The following is a 21,240-nucleotide window of genomic DNA, read 5'->3' on the forward strand; positions in this document are numbered from 1 at the left end:
CACACACACACACACACACACACACACACACACACACACACACACACACACACACACACACACACACACACACACACACACACACACACACACACACACACACACACACACACACAGTCTGATTGCAGAGAAAATGAAAACTTCTCCATTCCAGCTGGCCAGTGTTAAGTGGAAGGATCGAATATCCTTTTTTCCAGAGCAATGGGTTTTGTAACCACACAACATTAATTAAAGCAGGCCAACACCAGTTTTGATTCATTTTCCTCCCTCCCTCTCTCTCCCTCCCTCTCTCTCCCTCTCTCTCCCTCCCTCCCTCTCCTCTTTCTCCCTCCCTCTCTCTCTCTCTCTCCCTCTCTCTCTCTCTCTCTCTCTCTCTCTCTCTCTCTCTCTCTCTCTCTCTCTCTCTCTCTCTCTCTCTCTCTCTCTCTCTCTCTCTCTCTCTCTCTCTCTCTCTCCCTCCCTTCCTGCTTGGGCTTCTTGTGTAGCTGATTCGTTTCAGGGTTAACCATGTCTTTGCCACAAGCGATTGGGGGGGAAATTAACGGATATAAACACTGCATGATTGCACGAGAGATATACACGCATGAAGGCATGCACACACACACACACAGACGTTATTAGACCCACCGATGGGGGAGGAAACAGCTTCGTGTCCTAACTGATGGGTTAGATGGGCAGCAACATACAGTACAGCATGCTAGAACAGTGTTGTCCAGGACCACAGTACTGTTGGGGATACTCTGGGTCCAGGGTAGGGAAACACTGTGCTGGAGGGGTTCCCGAGAGACTGCAAATGTATTGTTACCAAGGGGGAGGTGGGGGAGTGAGTATGTGTGTCAGCGCGTGCACACTTTTAGTGTGTGTAGATGTCAGTCTGCATTTGTTCACGTCTGAGAGAAAGTGTGTGTGAGCTCGTCGACTGATGGCGTGTTATTTTCCGGGCATATTTCATTCCCAGCTCTCACACACACACACACACACACACACACACACACACACACACACACACACACACACACACACACACACACACACACACACACACACACACACACACACACACACACACACACACACACACACACACACACACACACACACACACACACACACACACACACACACACACACACACACACACACACACACACACACACACACACACAAAAATGTCAAACTGCCCACAATCTGTCAAACAGAGCCCTTCAAATAGGTTGATGGAAAAACAGAGACACGGGCAACTCAAAAAGTTTGCGACAAACATTCAAACCCTTCCTTCTCGGGGGACGGCAAATCATCTGACTGGCCCCCACTCTCTGTCTTCTTACTCCTCCCTCGTTGCCTTTGTTCCATCTATCAATTCCCTTCTCCTCATTCCCCCTCTCATCCTCCTGCCTACATCCCTATTTATTTCCATCTCTCTCCATCACATCCCGCCTCACACACCATCTAATGGACTGGAGCGGTGTGTTCAGTGTAGCCTAAACACACACGCGGAATGAAGCCTTAATGGCCACGCACAAGTTAATACCTCACAAGTAATCTCTCTCGGTCACATGCATGCAGGCAACAACACACTAGCAGACTCCTCCTTCATCCATAGAGTGCAGACTCCACACACACACACACACACACACACACACACACACACACACACACACACACACACACACACACACACACACACACACACACACACACACACACACACACACACACACACACACACACACACACACACACACACACACACACACACACACACACACACACACACACACACACACACACACACACACACACACAGAGAGAGGGAGAGTGTGTCGCCACAGTCACTCACATTGGAAGTAGAGCTCTTCGTCTCCCTCTTGACTGGCCTTGCTGTATCCACATTGTCTGCAGGGAGGGAACAAACAAAGCCACACAGACGTAAAACATCACTAACGTTGCAGAAATCGATGGATACAAGTCTTCAATCCCTCTTGGAAATGAGAATAGGTTTCTGGACATCAGTGAATTGGAACTTGGATCAATGGTAGAGCCCCCCCCCCCCATCTTACTGTGGAAATCAAACCTGCTTTGTTTGAGTGGACACACATGGGCAAACACTCATAGTTTGCACATTTCCACAGGCACACACTCCTGCATAAATACACCCCCCCCCCCCCAAACACACGCGCATCCTGTTCTAATGAGCTGTAAAACCTTCCTCTCACATTGCCAATCTTGTCCGTCAACATGGGGTCCTAAAGTAGTAAAGTAGAGAGGCCGTCTAATTGGTGGGAATTTCCAACTCAAGAGAGAGTTCAGGGCCTTCCTCTTAACCCTGCTGTTGTGTTCCAGTCGAATCGGTCGAAGTTTTACAAGTTCTCTCTCTGAAAATTGTAGTTCATGTAATCTGATTGTCACAAGGTTCCATGACTTTGTCCACACAGGGCATGATGATATTCATTACATTTTGGGTGTTTTATTTGTACTTTTGTACACCTATGGTGTTCCCGGTCATTAGAAATGAATGGGCGGGAATACAATTAGTGTATAAAATTGAGTTCAGCCACATGCCCATTCATCAGATGGACACACAGATGGACACAGACTGCCACATGCATGTGTGTTTGAACACACACACACACACACACACACACACACACACACACACACACACACACACACACACACACACACACACACACACACACACACACACACACACACACACACACACACACACACACACACACACACACACACACACACACACACACACACACACACACACACGTCACTCCCCTTCTTGGCTTCCATGGCAAACCCCACGGGAACTTTTCCCCAATAGAATCTTTCCCCCATGGAACCACACCTGTTGTCATTCTCACAAACAATCTCAACATTGTTTCAATAATATATAGAACATTTCTCGCAGCTCTGGTATATCAAGATTTTTTGAGGCCTTGCTCACAATTCAATCTGTGGCAGCACAATGACCAAACGATATACTGTATGTGAGGCTCTTGATCATATCTTTGATCATGACACTGGTGAGGAGAGAGAGAGAGGTCAGGAAACTGAGATTGAAGTAGTCTGTGACAAATAGCACAATATGTTTCATCTGAGTATTTGTTATAGTTACAATAATCCATACATTATGCTTTTTTGTTTGTTTTTTTTACCCCAAAATAAGTTGTATGAGTTCAGGTCAATGAGGCCTACAGGACATAAAGAGCCAATAGAAGTTCAAAACTTGTAATGGTCACAAGAACTTAAGTTGATACAAAGATCTAACACAACATTAGGTGATAATATATGTATTATTATGGATCTATAATCAGCTTTAACGGGGCTGTCATTTTGGACCGGGAACACAGAATGAACTAACATGAAACGAGCACAACAGGAGCGTTAAGACCACCAGAGTGAGACATTAAAAACTGAATGGGGACAGCCAGAGACAGGCCACTGTTTGGCCACCATGCACGCAGGCATAATAAGGGATTAAGATGAGGACAGAGGCCTTTGATTGAAGTTACAGTTCGAGTCGAAGGGAAGCATTCAGAGACTGAGTGGTATAATAAACACAGGAGGCTGGTGAAGGGAGGACGTCTCATAATAATGCCTTGAACGGAGTAAATGGAATGGTGTCCAACACATTGAAACCATGTTTAATACCATTCCATTTATTCCGTTCCAGCCATTACTACGAGCCCCTCCTCCCCATTTAAGGTGCCACCAGCCGCCTGTGGTGTGCAATATATACACAAGTCTGTGAGTGCACGTCGTTGTTTTTGTGTGCTCGCAACTGTGCATTCGTGTGTACAATATGTCTGTAGTGTGTGATTGCATGTCCGTGTAAGTGTGGTCTGGCTGTCTGCTGTGTGTGTGTGTGTGCTTGTTAATGTGTGTGTCTGTCCACGTGTGTGTGCATGTCAAGCCGTATCACCAGTGCATGCACACGGTGTGATGGGAAAGACCGGTTTGGTGGTGGGGGGGGGGAGGTGGGGGGACCTGACACATACAGACTCTTAACCAACAGGGCCAGAGAGAGAGGAGTGGGGAAAATAAGGCAAGCCTATAGGGCCAATCTGTCAGGACCAACCAGCAGACACATGCAGAGAGAGATAGGGCAAGAGAGCAAAAGGCATACAACGGCCTGGTTCCATTTGAGCCCCGACACCTGCAGCTTTCCCAGACAGGTGTAAGCTCCACCTAGCCCTCCAACATTTCAAGTGGAGCCTCCACTGTAGTGTATACATTTCCACCTGGGAACACCAAATGGGAAGGGGTCCGAATGGAACCAGGCCCAAGGTCCTTTTTATGTGATTATTTAACCTCGATGCTGACAGGGAGACAATACACATCAACACCTTAAAGTACACACTCCAGGAGAGGAGGGGGCAGCTAGCTTCATTGTGTCATCCATCCTCTCTCTGTGTAGACTGGGGCTGGGGGTGGGGGACTGGGTCAGGCAGGAAAAGAATGAGGGTGAAAGAGAGGAGGAATGGTCCAAACAAAGGGATGACAGGAAGGAGAGAGGAGCGGGGGAGGAGTGCAGACATGCCTGTACCTGGGGGTTGACAGCTGACAGTAGGGAGAAAGAGGAGGAGGAGGAAGAGTGGAGAAGGAGGTGGAGAGCAGCACCACGCTAGTAGGAGCTATGTTGGAGGAGCTGGGCGAGAGACTGCTGGGTAGAAGAGAAGAAGGGGAGGGGACAGGGCTAAGTCACATCCTCTCTCCTCATTGGCTACAGGACAGGTGCAAATGAATGTAATGGGACAGGGTGGAAGTAAACCAGAAGGTATGCACGGTGCTTTCACCCAGAGCCGAGATACACCGAAGAGTTTGGCAAACTAGGCTTGAGATTTAATTGGCAAAAATACCTCATCTCTTCCAGTGAGTAGCACATTAGACTGCCATGTAGTCTGCCAACATATGGGAAATTCTGCCGAACTCCGTAAGAGAGGCCATTTTAGAGTACTGGGATTGACCTTGTGAAGAGCATAGAGAGCCTCACAGGTCCTGACATAAAAGGGAAAGGGGGGAGCCAAGCTGAGGGAGTGAGGGACATAGGGCACTATTGGTCAGGTGTGCAAGGAGGAAGTGAGCAAAACAAGAAGAGGAAATAGTGGTAGTGGTGCACTGGTGTGTACCAGGCGTGCAGCAAGCGACACGAGGGATTCTCTTCCTTCCTTCCGTCTCACACACCCCTCCTATGATTGTGTCACAGGCCTTCCACTTATGCTGATCGTTCTTTCTTTCCTTCCATAGTTTCTCTCCCTCGATCCAACCTCTCAACTGACCGTGTGACCAACGGTGTCTGTCCGGAGGCAGCGGAGGGTAAAACAATCAGTGCTCTGACCAGCCAAGCCTGAGCTTCCTGGAGAGATTAGGGGCTGCTGCTGCTGCCCTGAAACCTTGGAACTATCAAACTCTGTCAAGCAAGAACGAACTGTGTGTGTGTGTGATGCATCGGTCTGTTCATGCTTATCTAAATTAAAGTAGGAAACTATTCGTTTTTATATGCAGTATGGCAATAACTGCGCGTGTCGGTGTCGGTGTGTGCATGACTATGACAAAATCTCCACTATATATATATATATATATATATATATATATATATATATGTGTGTGTGTGTGTGTGTGTGTGTGTGTGTGTGTGTGTGTGTGTGTGTGTGTGTGTGTGTGTGTGTGTGTGTGTGTGTGTGTGTGTGTGTTCCAGTAATGTATCCATAACTCGTCTCTAAGAGGAAGGGGGAGGAGGGAGTGTTTGGAGGAGGGATGGAGAATATTCATGTATACACCATATGACCCCTAGGCAAAACATCTAGCCGACTCCAAACAATTTAAAACCGCTTGATTTGACAGGGCCATTTCATTCAAGTGGACATAATCTATGTGGACAGACAGAGTGTGCGTGTGTGTGTGTGTGTGCGCGCACACGTCTCAGTGAGCAGGTCATCTGTAACTGTTGCCCCGCGGGGATGTCGGGGGTCAGCCATATTTGCAAACGAGGAAGCATGGTAATTGAGGTATCAACCCATTTGTCTTTGCCTCTGTGGTCGAGACATAAAGAGATGGCTGATAACCATATTCTCATGGACTGACGAATGATGCGAGCGTTCTGGATGAACAGTTTGGAATAGATCCATTCTCAATGAAGGACAATCGGTTCACGCCGGTAGGGATTCGGGACAGGGCGTCTCGTGTCCACAGGATTGCGTCCTTGAAACGTGTCTGTGGGCACGTGTCCATAAAGTACCTTATGTGTCTAGGTGAGCGTGTAAAGGATTCATAAAGCACGGCGGTGTGAGGGCGGAATTGCGCCCGCGAGGTGCTACATATCCCCGATTGACAGTTCCTCCTCAACGTATCGGGTTGGCGCGAATGAAGGAACGGGAGACATTTCACACTCCCTCCATCTTATCCATTTCCATCTCCCAGATCCATGTGGAGCAGGAGAAAAATAGAAGGAAATAGACGGTTGGTATAATCAGAGATTCCTCGAACACAAATATACTGTCTGAAAGGAGCAATGCTATCAGATCAGGGTGATAGATCTGCTGTGGGTGTGTGTACATCACGTGTTCCTCTCTTACTGAGAAGACTAACATTTTGTGAAGGGTCAGGCGACATGTTAAACACACCGACTGTGAATGGCTCTGTATAAGAGAGTTAACCAAATGGGTCACATCTGATTGCGGCCGTGTGTAATTGTGTGCGACTGCGTGGGAGTGTGGTTCTGCATGCCAACACGCCAGGGCACGTGTGTGAGGGTGCGGGGGAGTGTGTGAGGGTGCGGGGGAGTGTGTGAGGGTGCGGGGGGGAGTGTGTGAGGGTGCGGGGGAGTGTGTGAGGGTGCGTGGGAGTGTGGTTCTGCATGCCAACACGCCGGGGCACGTGTGTGAGGTGCGGGGAGTGTGTGAGGGTGCAGGGGAGTGTGTGAGGGTGCGGGGGAGTGTGTGAGGGTGCGGGAGAGTGTGTGAGGGTGCGGGGGAGTGTGTGAGGGTGCGGGGGAGTGTGTGAGGGTGCGGGGGAGTGTGTGAGGGTGCGGGGGAGTGTGTGAGGGTGCGGGGGAGTGTGTGAGGGTGCGGGGGAGTGTGAGTTGTTTTTTTCTTCTTCTTTTCAATAGACCTGAACAGATGTGAAAGTGCACCGAGACGGAACGCCAAGCAGAAAACCACTTTCCATGTCTCCACCGACCTGAATAAAACTCACGTGTGTGTGTGTGTGCCTGAGACACAATGACCTTATGGAGTTGCCCTTATGTCATGTAGTTACTACACTGGTAACCAAAGTCCTCAATTGCGCATGACAACTGGAAATAATTGTACAGAAAACGACGAGTTACAAAGTAAGAGCGCAAGCCAAATTCTATTGAAAGGACTTAGCTGTATACCGTACCCAACCCTAAGAGGATAGGTCAAATTGAAATCATGAAAATGTCCCGAGTTTAACGATGCAACCGTTTAGCATGGCTGCCCCAGCATTGACAATAGACCGTCTAATGTCGCTTGTTAATGCTCTATATTACAGTGGCTCTGAACACAGCTGATTGAACATGCATTACAGCTCTTCTCAATGTGATTACATGCTTTGAGGCAGAGTGCTTCTCCTCATTGGATTATTGCAATCAGGATTATGATGGAGTGGCATGAGCAGTGACTGAGTGTGTGTTTAGAAGTGTGTGTGTGTGTGCATATTATATGTGTGTGTACCTTCTTCAGATGTAATTGTTTTTGTGTGTGTGTTACGTACATGTTGTGTATACTAGTATGAGTGTGTTTGTACGATGTGTGTTGTGTGTACTTTCTTCAGATTGTTTGTTTGTGTGTGTGTGTGTGTGTTCACGCTGTGTATATCAGTATGAGTGTGTGTGTGTGTGTGGTGTGTGTGTGTGTGTGTGTGCGTACCTTCTCCAGAGGAGCAGGCCCACTCCCATAGAGAGCAGCATGATGAGGGCGGCCACAGACACCACCACGATGATGATTACTGGGTTCTGCTCACTGGATGCCAGCGCCACTGTGGATTGGAAAGGACATATTGTTTAAGAGCAGGCACATGGGAGAATACACACACACACACAAACACACACACACACACACAAACAGATGACAATAAAGGGACACCCTATCACAGAGCAAAATGAAAAGCCATTTCACGGCTTGATTTCAAAATCCCGGAGCCCCTCCACACACACAACTCAGTCTTTAGCAAACACAAGAGGCCATCATTGTGTGGGCTGGCCGGACGCCGCCACGCCCATATCCTAAGCTGCCTCACGGCGTTGGAACAAGATAGTCGAGGAAAAGGAGCGAGGAATGGCCATACTCACATTCACCAAGCGTCTGCAGCTCCAGGGGAGCGCTGTAGCCTCCGTAGTCGATGGGAGAGGGGGGGGAGGAAGAGGAGGAGGAAGAGGCGGAGAGGAGGGAGGAGGAGGGGGCCGGGGTGGAGAAGGGGCGGATGAGGAAGACGTAGGTGGTGCCGGCCTTGAGGTTGTTGACGCTGATGCGGGTGGCGGCCGTCTTGACCGTTGAGTAGCTCTTGTCCTTCTGTTCCTGAATGAGGAAGGAGAGAGAGTGGCAGGAAGGAACGCTGGAACTACGAAAGCACCAAGTGGGTGTACGCTCTGTTTCAAGACACTTAAAAAAAAAAAAACATTTTGTTACATTGTCATTTGGAGCACAGTGGGTAGAGCAAGGCGCTCGCAAAGCCAGGAGAGTGGGTTAGATTCCCAGGACCTTTGTTCGTAAAATGTATGCACGCACGCATGACTAAGTCGCTTCGGATAAAACGGCATACACGATTATATTTTAGCAATGAACTTTTCCTCTTTGGTGATCCTGAGTGGGGTCTATACATGCCATAAGATCACTCAGAGAGCGTTGGGCCAGTGCCCTTGAGCAAGTCACTGACCCTGTTAAACAACACATTTCACTGCACCTATCCGGTGTATGGGACAGTAAAACATCTACAGTACCAGACAAAAAGTGTGGACACACCTACTCATTCCAGGCGTTTTCTTTATTTCTACTATTACCTACAATGTAGGAAAATAGTGAAGACCTCAAAACTATGAAAGAACACATATGGAATCATGAAGTAACCAGAAAAGTGTAGTAATCAAAATATATTTCATATTTGAGATTCTTCAAACTGGCCACCCTTTGTCTTGATGAGAGCTTTGCACACTCTTGGCATTCGCTCAACCAGCTTCATGAGGTAGTCACCTGGAATGCATTTCAATTAACAGGTGTGCCTTGTTAGAAGTGAATTTGTGGAATTCCTTTCCTTCTTAATGCATTTGAGCCAATCAGTTGTAGCCCTATTTGGTGAAAGACCAAGTCCATACTATGGCAAGAAAAGCTCAAATAAGCAAAGAGAAACAGTCCATCATTGCTTTAAGATGTGATGCTCAGTCATTAAAAACCTTTGAAAGTTTCTTCAAGTGCAGTCACAAAAACCGGAGGAAGAGGAAAGGAAGACCCAGCTGCCGCAGAGGATAAGTTCATTTGAGTTAACTGTACCTCAGATTGCAGTCCAAATAAATGCTTCACAGAGTTCAAGTAACAGACACATCTCAACATCAACTGTTCAGAGGAGACTGTGAATCAGGCCTCCAATCTGATTCCACACTCCAAGACTGCTTCCATCACGTGGACTGGGATATGTTTTGTATTGCATCAAACAACAACATTGACGAATACGCTGATTCGGTGAGCGAGTTCATTAGAACGTGCGTTGGAGATGTCGTTCCCATAGCAATGATTAAAACATTCCCAAACCAGAAACCGTGGATTGATGGCAGCATTCACGTGACACTGAAAGCGCGAACCACTGCTTTTAACCAGGGAAAGGTAACCGGAAACATGACCGCATACAAACAGTGTAGCTATTCCCCCGCAAGTCAATCAAACAAGCTAAGCGTCAGTATAGAGACAAAGTAGAATCTCAATTCAACAGCTCAGACACAAGAGGTATGTGGCAGGGTCTACAGTCAATCATGGTTTACAAAAAGAAAACCAGCCCCGTCACGGACCAGGATGTCTTGCTCCCAGGCAGACTAAATAACTTTTTTGCCCTCTTTGAGGACAATACAGTGCCACTGACACGGCCCGCAACCAAAACATGCGGACTCTCCTTCACTGCAGCCAACGTGAGGAAAACATTTAAACGTGTCAACCCTCGCAAGGCTGCAGGCCCAGACGGCATCCCCAGCCGCGCCCTCAGAGCATGCGCAGACTAGCTGGCTGGTGTGTTTACGGACATATTCAATCAATCCCTATCCCAGTCTGTTGTTCCCACATGCTTCAAGAGGGCCACCATTGTTCCTGTTCCCAAGAAAGCTAAGGTAACTGAGCAAAACGACTAGCACTCACTTCCGTCATCATGAAGTGCTTTGAGAGACTAGTCAAGGACCATATCACCTCCACCCTACCTGACACACTAGATCCACTCCAATTTGCTTACCGCCCAAATAGGTCCACAGACGATGCAATCTCAACCACACTGCACACTGCCCTAACCCATCTGGACAAGAGGAATACCTATGTGAGAATGCTGTTCATCGACTACAGCTCGGCATTTAACACCATAGTGCCCTCTAAGCTCGTCATCAAGCTCGAGACCCTGGGTCTCGACCCTGCCCTGTGCAACTGGGTACTGGACTTCCTGACGGGCCGCCCCCAGGTGGTGAGGGTAGGCAACAACATCTCCACCCCGCTGATCCTCAACACTGGGGCCCCACAAGGGTGCGTTCTGAGCACTCTCCTGTACTCCCTGTTCACCCACAACTGCGTGGCCACGCACAACTCCAACTCAATCATAAAGTTTGCGGACAACACAACAGTGGTAGGCTTGATTACCAACAACGACGAGACGGCCTACAGGGAGAAGGTGAGGGCCCTCGGAGTGTGGTGTCAGGAAAATAACCTCACACTCAACGTCAACAAAACTAAGGAGATGATTGTGAACTTCAGGAAACAGCAGAGGGAACACCCCCCTATCCACATCGATGGAACAGTAGTGGAGAGGGTAGTAAGTTTTAAGTTCCTCGGCGTACACATCACAGACAAACTGAATTGGTCCACCCACACAGACAGCATCGTGAAGAAGGTGCAGCAGCGCCTCTTCAACCTCAGGAGGCTGAAGAAATTCGGATTGTCACCAAAAGCACTCACAAACTTCTACAGATGCACAATCGAGAGCATCCTGGCGGGCTGTATCACCGCCTGGTACGGCAACTGCTCCGCCCACAACCGTAAGGCTCTCCAGAGGGTAGTGAGGTCTGCACAACGCATCACAGTGGGCAAACTACCTGCCCTCCAGGACACCTACACCACCCGATGTCACAGGAAGGCCATAAAGATCATCACGGACAACAACCACCCGAGCCATTGCCTGTTCACCCCGCTATCATCCAGAAGGCGAGGTCAGTACAAGTGCATCAAAGCTGGGACCGAGAGACTGAAAAACAGCTTCTATCTCAAGGCCATCAGACTGTTAAACAGCCACCACTAACATTGAGTGGCTGCTGCCAACACACTGACTCAACTCCAGCCACTTTAATAATGGGAATTGATGGGAAATTATGTAAAATATATCACTAGCCACTTTAAACAATGCTACCTAATATAATGTTTACATACCCTACATTATTAATCTCATATGTATATGTATATATTGTACTGTATATCATCTATTGCATCTTTATGTAATACATGTATCACTAGCCACTTTAACTATGCCACTTTGTTTACATACTCATCTCATATGTATATACTGTACTCAATACCATCTACTGTATCTTGCCTATGCTGCTCTGTACCATCACTCATTCATATATCTTTATGTCAAAGCAACATAGTGTATATGGAGAGAACTCGCCAATCACCATCATGAAGCTTTAAGGTAGCCAAAGCCCCCATGATTTGCATGCGTGTCTTTGAACGCATGCGTGTGTGTGTGTGCGCGCGCGCGCCCGTTTGCTCGTCATCGTGCGGTAAATGAGGATTTGGACGTGCGTGCTCTTTAACGCCGTCGTACGCGTGGAGAGGAGAGAAGAGTGAAAAGTGCACACCGAGATAGACTGACAGGCGCAATGAGAGTCCCTGTGGAGAGACCATTAATAGTGGACATGGTGGATTTGAGAGATGGATGGTGCTCCCGAGAGTGGGATGTGATGGAGGGAGATAATGAGGGGGCAAAATAATGTAACGGAAAGAGAGACGGCTTAAAAGAAGGAGAGGGCCAAGAGACGAGTTGAGAGTGTGGCCGAGTTTAATTGAGAGGGAGTGGAATAGGGTGAACGCATCAAAGAGCCGATGCGCGAAAGAGCGGACTTGAGATGAAATCTAAGGCGATGGAGTTTTTCCAAGTGTCGGAGTTGACCAAATATGACGACAGTTGAAACGTGACCGTATATGACGGAGGTGACGGCGTTACCTTTTCGTAGTACTTGATCTCGTACTCCGTGCGGCTGCTGTTGGGGTAGCTAGGTTCCCTCCACACCAGGGTGAGGCTGCGCTGCTCAATCTTCTCCGCACGAAACTCACTCACCAGAGAGGGCGCTAGTGAGAAGGGGAAAGGGAGAGAAGAAAATAAATAATGAAATGCATTTGTCAAAGTTCTGTCTGGGACAACTGCATTGAAGTCATAAAAGGGTTATGGTGTTAGCAGTGAGTGGAGTGGGTCTCCATACAGATCCGGACGAAGATACATCTTTGTATTTATTGATGGCTGGAGGGTGGGTGGAGTTGTTCTCTCCCTCTGAGACTGCTCTCCTCAGAACCTTAGCTTCTGACTCAATAATATCCAGTACATGTACTGTTGGAACACTGAACATGAAGACTGCAAAAATACCTTTCCACATTCTATGAGAAATACTTTACCACATGACCTGAAGTGACCAGGAAAACGTCCCTTGTTACCGCAGATGAGCTGAAAGCTCCGCCCACTCGGCAAACTATAATTAAGGAGTCATTAACGAGGTAAGGCACTGCATCTCAGTGCAAGAGGCGTCACTACAGTCCCTGGTTTGAAGCCAGGCTGTTTCACATCCGGCCGTGATTGGGAGTCCCACAGGGCGGCGCACAATTGGCCCAGCGTCGTCTGGGTTTGGCCGGGGTAGGCCGCCATTGTAAATAAGAATTTGTTCTTATCTGACTTACCTAGTTAAATAAAGGTCAAATTAAACATTAAAGCGTGCTGCTCATTGTCAGTCAAAGACCATTATGGCTGAAGCCTAATTTCATTACCACAATCAATATTTTGCTAGCTATAATTAAGGAGTCATTAACGAGGTAATACTTGCAAATCTCTTTCTTTCACTCTCTCCCATGTAGATCCATGTCAATTCTGACAAGTCTGAATTTCTGTCCTCATTCCTTATTATTACACTTCTATTATCTTCCCGAGATCTCGTCCCCTTTCCCCCCCCACAAACACAATGGCTTTCTATCAAACCAATACACGACATGACCAGAAGTATGTGGACACCTGTTCGTCGCACATCCGCTCCAAAGTCATGTGACCGTGCCCCTTAGACTCCCTTCTCTGCAGGACCCATATTGAAGTGAGGATCACAGCCAGGGCCGACCTGGTCTGTCTGAGTATCCTTCCCTCATTTAATTTGATCTCTCCTCTTTAGAAACAAAAGAAGAATACCTGATTGATATCGGTCTGTGTCTTACGGGCAGCTAACGAGGGCTGCACACAGCCTGTTCAATTACAACTACGGGCAGCAACTCAATCACGAGACAATAGAGTGAAATGGACTGGTAACAGACAGAGAGCCATCGGATAGAAATCATCGGAGTGCATTGCCATGTGTGTTTTGTGTATTTCTACAGTGTGTGCAAGCACACATTGTTGTGTTTGCGCATGTGTGTATCCATCTCCACCTACTCTCGTCTCAGTACAAGGCAGCCGTCTCTACCCAGAAGTGCCTCAACAGATTACAGTACAATAATCTAACAGATTACCTGAACGTAAATAACTTTAGATGCAGGAACATATACACAGAGTCTACAAAACATTCCTAAAATTGAGTTGTATCCCCTTGAGCCTTCAGAACAGCCTCAAATCATTGCGGGCATGGACTCGACAAGGTGTCAAAAGCGTTCCACAGGGATGCTGGCCCATGTTGACTCCGATGCTTGCCACAGTTGTGTCAAGTTGGCTGGATGTCCTTTGGGTGGTGGACCATTCTTGATAAACCTACTACCAGACCCTCTTCAAAGGCACTTACATGTTTTGTCTTGCCAATTCACCCTCTGAATGGCACACATACACAATCCAAGTCTCAATCGTCTCAAGGCTTAAAAATCATTTTCAACACGTCTCCTCCTCTTCATCCACACCGATGGAAGTGGCTTTAACAAGTGACACCAATACGGGATCACAGCTTTCACCTGGATTCACCTGGTCGGTCTGTCATGGCAAGCTCAGGTGTTCCTAATGTTTTGTACACTCAGTGTATACTGTATTGCAAACAAACATACACACACCGGCATACATGATATGGTGAGACACACACACACACAGATAAGCAGGCACACAGACCGAGACGGGCACAAACAGGCAAATCGACAAACAGACCAATAGCACCAGGGAAGAGGGAGAAAGAGGGAGAGGCACTGCTTTAAGCAGTAAGTGCTGTATTAGATACACCAAGAACACACTGTCAACTTGCTCTGCCTTCTAAAACGCTCAGCTATTGTTTGCTGTTCTTTTGTGATGAATTATGCATGGAGACTGACTGCTTAAAAACTCTGGCTCACATGAGGTCGGGCTCACAGCGTAACTCCGTCTGAAAGAATCATAGCTGCGGACACATACCCAAACGAGGCGGTAGTACCGGTTGGAGAACATTAAAACACTAACACACACCAAGGGAGAACATTAACTACAAACACACTCCGAGGGTGGACATTAAACTACTAACACACTCCGAGGGTGGACATTTAACCACTAACACACTCCGAGGGTGGACATTAAACCACTAACACACTCCGAGGGAGGACATTAAACCACTAACACACTCCGAGGGTGAACATTAAACCACTAACACACTCCGAGGGAGGACATTAAACCACTAACACACTCCGAGGGAGGACATTAAACCACTAACACACTCCGAGGGTGAACATTAAACCACTAACACACTCCGAGGGAGGACATTAAACCACTAACACACTCCGAGGGTGAACATTAAACCACTAACACACTCCGAGGGAGGACATTAAACCACTAACACACTCCGAAGTTGGACATTAAACAACTAACCCACTCCAAGGGTGAACATTAAACCACTAACACACTCCGAGGGAGAACATTAAACCACTAACACACTCCGAAGTTAGACATTAAACCACTAACACACTCCGAGGGAGAACATTAAACCACTAACACACTCCGAAGTTAGACATTAAACCACTAACACACTCCGAGGGTGAACATTAATCCACTAACACTCTCCGAGGGTGGACATTAAACCACTAACACACTCCGGGGGAGAACATTAAACCACTAACACACTCCGAGGGAGAACATTAAACCACTAACACACTCTGAGGGAGAACATTAAACCACTAAAACACTCAGAGGGAGAACATTAAACCACTAACACACTCCGGGGGAGAACATTAAACCACTAACACACACCAAGGGAGAACATTAAACCACTAACACACTCCAAGGGTGGACATTAAACCACTAACACACTCCAATGGAGAACATTAAACCACTAACACACTCCAAGGTTGGACATTAAACCACTAACACACTCCGAGGGAGGACATTAAACCACTAACACACTCCGAGGGTGAACATTAAACCACTAACACACTCCGAAGTTGGACATTAAACAACTAACCCACTCCAAGGGTGAACATTAAACCACTAACACACTCCGAGGGAGAACATTAAACCACTAACACACTCCGAAGTTAGACATTAAACCACTAACACACTCCGAGGGAGAACATTAAACCACTAACACACTCCGAAGTTAGACATTAAACCACTAACACACTCCGAGGGTGAACATTAATCCACTAACACTCTCCGAGGGTGGACATTAAACCACTAACACACTCCGGGGGAGAACATTAAACCACTAACACACTCCGAGGGAGAACATTAAACCACTAACACACTCTGAGGGAGAACATTAAACCACTAAAACACTCCGAGGGAGAACATTAAACCACTAACACACTCCGGGGGAGAACATTAAACCACTAACACACACCAAGGGAGAACATTAAACCACTAACACACTCCAAGGGTGGACATTAAACCACTAACACACTCCAATGGAGAACATTAAACCACTAACACACTCCAAGGTTGGACATTAAACCACTAACACACTCCAAGGGTGGACATTAAACCACTAACACACTGCGAGGGAGAACATTAAACCACTAACACACACCAAGGGAGAACATTAAACCACTAACACACTCCAAGGGTGGACATTAAACCACTAACACACTCCAATGGAGAACATTAAACCACTAACACACTCCAAGGTTGGACATTAAACCACTAACACACTCCAAGGGTGGACATTAAACCACTAACACACTCCAATGGAGAACATTAAACCACTAACACACCCCCGAGGGTGGACATTAAACCACTAACACACTCCGAGGGAGAACATTAAACCACTACACACCGTGGTAGTGTAGTTGAAAAAACAGAAATATAGAGTGTGAAGAAAACACACACTTGGAAAGGACAGGGGTGTAGTTCTATAGACCAACGTAGTAATGCACATACCAAACACACAAAATGACGCGCACATTCCATCTTGCACCGGCACACACACACTGACCCCCCCCCCCACACACCTAAACACAAACACACTCTAATATCTAGTTTCCCGTCCAGTCTGAAAGCAGCTGGTGTGTGTCCATGGGGTTGACCCTGTTTGAATGAAAGGAAATTGATGCTGAGAGGAGTGTGTGTGTGTGTGTGTGTGTGTGTGTGTGTGTGTGTGTGTGTGTGTGTGTGTGTGTGTGTGTGTGTGTGTGTGTGTGTGTGTGTGTGTGTGTGTGTGTGTGTGTGTGTGTGTGTGTGTGTGTGTGTGTGTGTGTGTGTGTGTGTGTGTCGGAATGGGAGATGGATGCTGACAGGAGACCGAATTGGCTGCGGCAGACCAAGCCTCATTTCCACAGGCAATAGACTGAGGTTATGGCCTTCAGGGTTCCACTGTAATCAAGGCCCGAACCCCATGGCTAGCCAGACAGATGAGCAACACCACAGCCTTAACAGCCTCATCATAGATCGCATCCACAAAATGACATGGAGGGAAAGACAGACAAACAGATCCAATCCCTTTCATTTGAACAGATTTTTTCAAGATGTGGAAGATAATGAAGCTATGTGGTGTGGTGGCTCAGTTCTGGCAGGTGTCTACGCAGGTGGTGTACACAAAGGTGCAGTATAAATATGACAAAAAAAGACAGCTATGCGACAGGTAGGTAGTGGCACAAAATGGCTCCCGCCTCCACAGTTGCACGTGGATTCTATACTTACGTAACCAACCAAGTTGCAGTATAAACATTTATATTGTGAAAACAAAGAAGACGATGTGGTGGCGGCGGCTCTATTGCAGGTAATTAATCAAATTTGGCACAAAATGGCCTCCGTGTTCCACAGTTGCACGTGCCTTCCATCTTGACGCAGCAAACAAACATGACTAAGATGGCTACGATAGACATGGCAGCTTCACTTCAAGTCCTTAGGAAACTGTGCAGTATTGAATTTTTTATGTATTATTTCTTATATTGTTAGCCCAAAAAACCTTATGTGTTATTACATACAGCCAGGAAGAACTATTGGATATCAGAGAGACGGCAACTTACCAGCACAACCATTACTACTAGGAATATGACTTTTGCAAAGCTGATCCATTGTCTGCACCTCCCAGGGCATTTAAGCTAATTCCAGAGGCCGACCCAAAACAACGCCGTCGTAGCAGAGGATCTTCTAGTGAGGCTTCGGATCCGCGCACACCACCCACCGCTTCCAAGTATATTACTCGCTAATGTCTAGTCCCTAGTTAACAAAGTCAACTAAATTAGGGCAAAAGTTGCTTTCCAAAGAGATATCCGGGATTGTAACATACTCTGTTTCACGGAAACATGGCTAGCTGGGGACATGCTGTCAGTGTCCGTACAGCCAACAGATTTCCAGTGCATCGCGCCGATAGGAACAAACATCTCTCTGGTAAGAAGAAGGGCATGGGTGTATGTTTCACGATTAACGACTCATGGTGTAATTGTAACAACATACAAGAACTCAAATCCTTTTGATCACCTGACCTAGAATTCCTCACAATCAAATGCAGACCGTATTACCTCCCAAGAGATCTCTCCTCGGTTATCGTCCCTGCCGTGTATATCCCCCCCGCAAGCGGATACCAAGACGGCCACCAAGGAACTTCACTGGACTTTATGCAAACAGAGCTACCTTAATTATATCAGCATATCGATTGCAGTACACGAGCGAATAACACACTCAACCACTGCTACTCTAACTTCCACGATGCATACAAGGCCATCCCATGCCCTCCTTTTGGCAAATTTGATCATGACTCCATCTTGTTGCTTTCCTACTATAGGCAGAAACTTAAACAGGAAGCGCCTAAGGTCTATCCAATGCTGGTCTAACCAAACGGATTCCAGGCTTCAAGATTGCTTTGATCACGTGGACTGGGATATGTTCTGAGTTTATTAGCAAGCGAGTTTATCAGCAAGTGTATAGGAGATGTTGTACGCACTGTGACTATTAACACCTTCCCTAACCAGAAACTGTGGATTGATGGCAGCATTTGCATAAAACTGAAAGCACGTACCACCGCATTTAATCATGGCAAGGCGACTGGAAACATGAACGAATACAAACAGTGTAGTTATTCCCACCGTAATGCAATCAAAACAAGCAAAGTGTCATTATAGAGACAAAGTGGAGTCACAAATCAACGGCTCAAACACGAGACATATGCGGCAGGGTCTACAGACAATCACGGATTACAAAAAGAAAACCAGCCCCATTGCAGACATCGATGTCTTTCTCCCAGACAAATTAAACAACTTCTTTGCGTGTTTTGAGGACAATACAGTGCCACTGACATGGCCCGCTACCAAAGACAGTGGGCTCTCCTTCTCCGTGGCCAACGTGAGTAAAACATTTAAACATGTTAACCCTCGCAAGGCTGCTGGCCCAGACGGCATCCCTAGCCACGTCCTCGGAGCATGCGCAGACCAGCTGGCATGTGGCTTGTCACCGAAATCCCTCACTATCTTTACAGGTGCACAATCTGCCTGGTACGGCAACTGCACCGCCCACAACCACAGGACTCTCCAGAGGGTAGTGAGATCTGCACAACGCATTACCGGGGGCAAACTACTTGCCCTGCAGGACACCTACAACACCCAATGTCACAGGAAGGCAAAAAAGATCATCAAGATCAATAACCACCCGAGCCACAACCTGTTCACCCCACTTCCACCCAGAAGGCGAGGTCAGTACAGGTGCATTACAGCTGGGACCGAGAGATTGGAAAACAACTTCTATCTCAAGGCCATCAGATTGTTAAACAGTCACCACTAGCAAAGAGAGGCGGCTGCCAACCTACAGACTTGATATCATTGGCCACTTTAATAAATGGAACGCTAGTCACTTTAATAATGCCACTTTAAGAATGTTACATATCTCGCATTACTCATCTTATATGTATATACTGTATAATGTATCCTTCACTATCTATTCTTTACTATCTATTGCATCTTAGCCGCTCTGTCACTGCTCATCCATATATTTTATATTTATATATTCTCATTCCATTTCTTTACTTGATTGTGTGTATTAGGTTTTGTTGTGGAATTGTTAGATATTACCTGTTAGAATCTGCTGCACTGTCGGATCCAGAAGCACAAGTATTTCGCTACACTCGCAATAACATCTGCTAACCATGTGTATGTGACCAATACAATGGGATTTGATGATTTGATGTGAAGGTGCACTACGCTGCTACTCGCAATCACTGAAGACAGGCAGTGGAGCTGTATTCCCTCAGCATCACCACAGAGAAGGAGAGTGTGTATGAATCAATCTCTCCCTCCCTCCCTGTCTCTTTCTCCAGGGACTGTTCTTCCCTACAGCCCTGTTTATGCCTCTGCAGTGAATACATCCACCTTAGCATGCAGGGATTTCTTTGTTCTACTTGTCTCTCGCTCTCTCTCTCACGAGCGCGCGTGTCTGTACATACACACAAAAAAGACTTGAGTGATTAAGCCACCGGGTATCAACCAAACATGATAGGGAAGTTAACAGGCTGTAAGTACAGTGTACAGCATTACTCTAAACATCTACAAGATGGGTTAAAACGGACTTGGGGAGGAAAGGAGTGTAGTGTTAGAGGCATCCTGCATCTCCGGCACCCTGCCCGATGCATCTCCGGCACCCTGCCCGATGCATCTCCGGCACCCTGCCCGATGCATCTCCGGCACCCTGCCCGATGCATCTCCGGCACCCTGCCCGATGCATCTCCGGCACCCTGCATGATATATCTCCGGCAGCCTGCCCGATGCATCTCCGGCACCCTGCCCGATGCATCTCCGGCACCCTGCCCGATGCATCTCCGGCACCCTGCCCGATGCATCTCCGGCACCCTGCATGATATATCTCCGGCACCCTGCCCGATGCATCTCCGGCACCCTGCCCGATGCATCTCCGGCACCCCCGATGCATCTGCCCCTGATGCATCTCCGGCACCCTGCCCGATGCATCTCCGGCACCCTGCCCGATGCATCTCCGGCACCCTTCCCGATGCATCTCCGGCACCCTGCATGATATATCTCCGGCACCCTGCCCGATGCATCTCCGGCACCCTGCCCGATGCATCTCCGGCACCCTGCCCGATGCATCTCCGGCACCCTGCCCGATGCATCTACGGTACCCTGCCCGATGCATCTCCGGCACCCTGCCTGATGCATCTCCAGCACTGCCTATGTGTTTATGTATGTTTGTGTGTATGTCTTCCGGAGGCTTGGCATAGAAAAATGAGCTCAGAACAATGCCACTATAAACACTAAGATACTGGGGGACAGTAACACATCTTTGGGGAGAGGGTAGAATTTTTAAAAATGTTTCTGCGATCTGAATGCCACTCCATTGTGTGTGTGTGTGTGTGTGTCCGTGTGTGTATATCCACCCGTAGAGTGTGTGTCA

The 21,240-nt window shown here is 47.5% G+C and overlaps 1 protein-coding gene across 1 annotated transcript in view; it reads right to left on the reverse strand.

The window, feature by feature from the left end:
- LOC124044381 (ephrin type-A receptor 7-like) overlaps positions 1-21,240 on the reverse strand; it is an 86,067-nt gene that overhangs the window by 15,250 nt on the left and 49,577 nt on the right. The window contains exons 4-7 of the mRNA XM_046364033.1: positions 12,439-12,563; positions 8,327-8,552; positions 7,905-8,013; positions 1,841-1,896 (exon numbers count right to left, since the gene is read on the reverse strand). Coding sequence (XP_046219989.1) covers positions 1,841-1,896; positions 7,905-8,013; positions 8,327-8,552; positions 12,439-12,563 — 516 coding nt within the window. The remainder of the gene's footprint in view (positions 1-1,840; positions 1,897-7,904; positions 8,014-8,326; positions 8,553-12,438; positions 12,564-21,240) is intronic.

Source organism: Oncorhynchus gorbuscha, linkage group LG09 (assembly GCF_021184085.1).
Source record: "Oncorhynchus gorbuscha isolate QuinsamMale2020 ecotype Even-year linkage group LG09, OgorEven_v1.0, whole genome shotgun sequence".
NCBI classification, from domain to species: Eukaryota; Metazoa; Chordata; class Actinopteri; order Salmoniformes; family Salmonidae; genus Oncorhynchus; species Oncorhynchus gorbuscha.